We start from the raw sequence: 3,992 nt of genomic DNA, 5'->3' as shown, positions 1-3,992 counted from the left end.
GGAGCAGGGGACACCCTTATTTGGAGATAGTGCCAATACGCTGGAATTTTTCCCTCGTAAAAGAAGGGTGTGCGTTACACAATCTTGTAGCAGATGTGTGTGTGTTTTCATTGCAGTAAATATATGTGCTACATGATTACTGGTCAACTATACCTCTGTTCTTATTCTTTCATGTGTGGGTACTAAATGGCTACAAACATTGTGGAGAAATTAGCTTAAACATCTTTTATTACTCTATATGAAATGGAAGCAGTTTTTTATGACAGGGACGAGAGAGTTGGGGGAGGGGACACATTCCGAAGAGTTTCAGCATGTCAATTATCAGGGGAATCGACTTGTTTTCAATAGATATGTGTGGTTGGTTACTTTGTATTAATAATAACAGTATGTGTAAAGGAAGCTGGAAATATACAATGTGAAACCTTTTATTTGAAGTAAAGATGTGAACAATAGCTCTGTTACGGCTGCGGCCTTCCTGATCGTCTGAGTGGTTTCAGCTGTGTGTTCTATGTAAATGAGCTGTGCGGTTGCCCTCCCGGTATTGGCTCCCATCTCCTGGTCCGCCTCCTGAAGATTGCGATTGGAGCACGCCGGGCCCGACGCACTCCAATCGCAGCTCACAGCCGGCGCACACCTGCTGGAGATGACTACAAAGCTTGGGGACAATCCTCATTCTGGAGGCTCTGTAGGTGGACAGATGCCTCTCGCTACTTGCTCTTTGTTCTGGGGTTAAAACTTGTGTGATTAGTTAGAGTGTAGAGTAGCTTAGTTAGTGTTTAGAGTATAGTTAGGATTTGTGACTGTTGCCTGTAGTTTAGCTGTGTTTCTGTATAGATTATTTGTGTTAGTTGTACCACTTTTAGAGTGAGGTTTTGTTTCGTTCCTTATTTAGTATATTAGTATGTATTTTCCCTGTATGTCTTAAGACTCCCTTTTTTGAGTCCTCCTTTAGTTGGTTATTTGTCAACCTGTGCCCTTTTGGCGCCTTTGTTTGTTTCAGGCTGCTTGCCTGCCATTTTGTTCACAGCTGTTTTAAATAAACACTTATAATTAATACCAATTCCATACTGGTGTGTGTTGCATTCCTCTTCCCCTAGTTGGGACGTAACATACATGGGGGCTCGTCCGGGATAAATAACTAATTCCTGGGGTTATAAGTGGTTTGTATAGCTGAAAACAAATTGGTAAGGTTGTGTGCAGTTTTAGCTGAGTATGGCAACTTTTGATTTAGAGTCGTTTTTGGTCTGTCCTTCTGATGAGCAGTTAGTTCAGTGTCGTAGAAACGACTTATATGAGATAGCGCAACATTTCGGTCTCCCAGTGGCAAAACAATTGTTAAAAAAAGAGTTAAAGGCTCTGGTGGTGGATGAGTTGGTGGAAAGGGGTTTTCTGGTGCTGCCTGCACAAGCTGAGCTCACTGTGCCAAATGACCGTGCTAAACCAGAGGGTAGTGGCAGCGAGGGGGGCGAGCCGTGTGAAGCACTGCTCAGGCCGCCTCGTAAATGTCCACCCTCTCCGGTTGGTAGTATAGATTCCCGGGAAGGGAATAAACTTAAAGTCCGCCTCGCCCGACTTCAGTTAGAAGCAAAAGACAGGCAACAAGACAGGCAACTTCAGTTGGAGGCAAAAGACCGGGAGCAAGACAGGCAGTATCAGTTTCAGTTGGAGGTAAAGAAAATCGAAGCCGATAAGGAAATGAAGAAAATCGAAGCAGATAAGGAAGTCCGGGTGCGGCAGATGGAGCTAGACTCCCAACTGCGCGCATCCGGTGCTTTTGACTCTGCCGGAAGAAACTTGCCATCTCCACCTCCTCCACCTGCCTTTGACGTGAGTAACAACATTTCGCTAGTGCCAACATTCTGTGAGACTGAGGTGGATGCCTATTTTAGCGCATTCGAGAGCATTGCTACAGCATTGCGCTGGCCGGTTGAAGTTTGGGCTCTGATGGTAACGTGCAAATTACATGGAAAAGCTCGGGAAGCAGTTGTGGCTCTCACGTTAGAGGACAGCCTGCAGTATGACTCAGTAAAAGGTGCCATCCTCAGAGTGTATGAGTTAGTTCCTGAAGCTTACCGGCAAAAGTTTAGACACGATAGGAAGAGTCCTGATCAAACGCACGTAGAGTTCGCTAGGAAAAAGGGAATGTGTTTTGCTAAGTGGATTGCTTCATGTAATGCTACGGATTATTCTTCTCTGAGAGAATTGATCATGTTGGAGGAGTTTAAGAAGTGTTTGCCTGATCGCATTGCGGAGTACGTGAACAAACAAAGGGTAAACTCTCTCTCTGCTGCCGCTGTGTTAGCTGATGAGTATGTGCTGATGCATAAAACTGTGTTTTCCCCTGTCTCTACGGAGAGATCCCGCCGTGTGTCAGCCGCACCATTTACTCAGCCAGCAAATGCGTGTAACGTGAACAGAGAAGAGAGGGAGTGTTTTTACTGTCATAAACCTGGACATGTCATCGCCAATTGCGCAGCTCTGAAACGCAAGGAACAGCGGCAGAATATATCCCCGCCTAAAGGCATTGGCCTGGCTACACGTGCACGCGCACAGGCAAGTAAATGTGACCCTGATGTTTCATTAGCTGATCCTGTGATTGTGCCTGTGCCTTCAGATGAAGCTGTGTCCGAGGAGAAGCCAGAAATTGTGGCTCCCCCTCCTCCTCGTGAGGATGTCGCGAGACTGGCGCAACACGCCGGCTCAGACAAGCCTCTAGACTTCTCGACACTCCCGGTAACCCGAGAGCGTCAGCTTGTGTATCGGATCTTAGTGTTAGTGTTGGCTCTACAACATGCTAAGATTGATGTTGGACCCAGCCTTTGGCCAATTGTGATGTGTACCTGTTACGATCCATTCATATTCTGCCCCAGCGTGTCCAAGCACAACCAGCGGCTCATGCAATGGGCTCTGATTGTGCGGGACTACAGCAGTAGACACCCGTCATTAAAGGGTTCAGAGAATGTGTTGGCCAATGCTTGTCCAGGTTGAGTTTGAGATGTTAGTGTGTCCAGGTTGAGTTTGTGATGAATGTGTGTTATTAGGAATTTCGTTAGAGTGCTTAGGTTCACAAAACCTGTGGGTTTGTGTCTTATGGGGGGGAGTGTTACGGCTGCGGCCTTCCTGATCGTCTGAGTGGTTTCAGCTGTGTGTTCTATGTAAATGAGCTGTGCGGTTGCCCTCCCGGTATTGGCTCCCATCTCCTGGTCCGCCTCCTGAAGATTGCGATTGGAGCACGCCGGGCCCGACGCACTCCAATCGCAGCTCACAGCCGGCGCACACCTGCTGGAGATGACTACAACGCTTGGGGACAATCCTCATTCTGGAGGCTCTGTAGGTGGACAGATGCCTCTCGCTACTTGCTCTTTGTTCTGGGGTTAAAACTTGTGTGATTAGTTAGAGTGTAGAGTAGCTTAGTTAGTGTTTAGAGTATAGTTAGGATTTGTGACTGTTGCCTGTAGTTTAGCTGTGTTTCTGTATAGATTATTTGTGTTAGTTGTACCACTTTTAGAGTGAGGTTTTGTTTCGTTCCTTATTTAGTATATTAGTATGTATTTTCCCTGTATGTCTTAAGACTCCCTTTTTTGAGTCCTCCTTTAGTTGGTTATTTGTCAACCTGTGCCCTTTTGGCGCCTTTGTTTGTTTCAGGCTGCTTGCCTGCCATTTTGTTCACAGCTGTTTTAAATAAACACTTATAATTAATACCAATTCCATACTGGTGTGTGTTGCATTCCTCTTCCCCTAGTTGGGACGTAACAAGCTCAAACAAATGGAGGGGCTATAGGACAAATGAGTGTGTTCTCTATATGAGGCCTGTGTGAAGTTTGACTATTTGAAAAGCATCTCTAATACTGCTTAAAAGCATAGGTAATGTGTTCCTCGTTATTATTGATATGAAAGTAATTAACATGTATTACGTATATTTAGCCAACTATAACAACTATATCTTAAAACATACTTTTAACTTGTGTGTGGTAACCTGAAGGGGGGAAGAT

At 45.5% G+C, this 3,992-nt stretch overlaps 1 protein-coding gene across 1 annotated transcript; it reads left to right on the top strand.

Moving 5' to 3' along the window:
* Nucleotides 1-501: 501 nt before the first annotated feature.
* Nucleotides 502-3,710, top strand: LOC307014553 (uncharacterized protein). Its single transcript, XM_079642530.1, has 2 exons — nucleotides 502-2,733; nucleotides 3,143-3,710. The coding sequence occupies exons 1-2, from the start codon at nucleotides 1,213-1,215 to the stop codon at nucleotides 3,161-3,163; spliced, it is 1,542 nt and encodes a 513-aa protein (XP_079498656.1). The 5' UTR covers nucleotides 502-1,212; the 3' UTR covers nucleotides 3,164-3,710.
* Nucleotides 3,711-3,992: the final 282 nt, after the last annotated feature.

This window comes from Notothenia rossii (genome assembly GCF_949606895.1).
Source record: "Notothenia rossii genome assembly, chromosome: 8".
Taxonomy (NCBI): domain Eukaryota; kingdom Metazoa; phylum Chordata; class Actinopteri; order Perciformes; family Nototheniidae; genus Notothenia; species Notothenia rossii.
The sequence above is the reverse complement of the archived record's forward strand: the minus strand, read 5'-3'. Positions and strand labels throughout refer to the sequence as shown.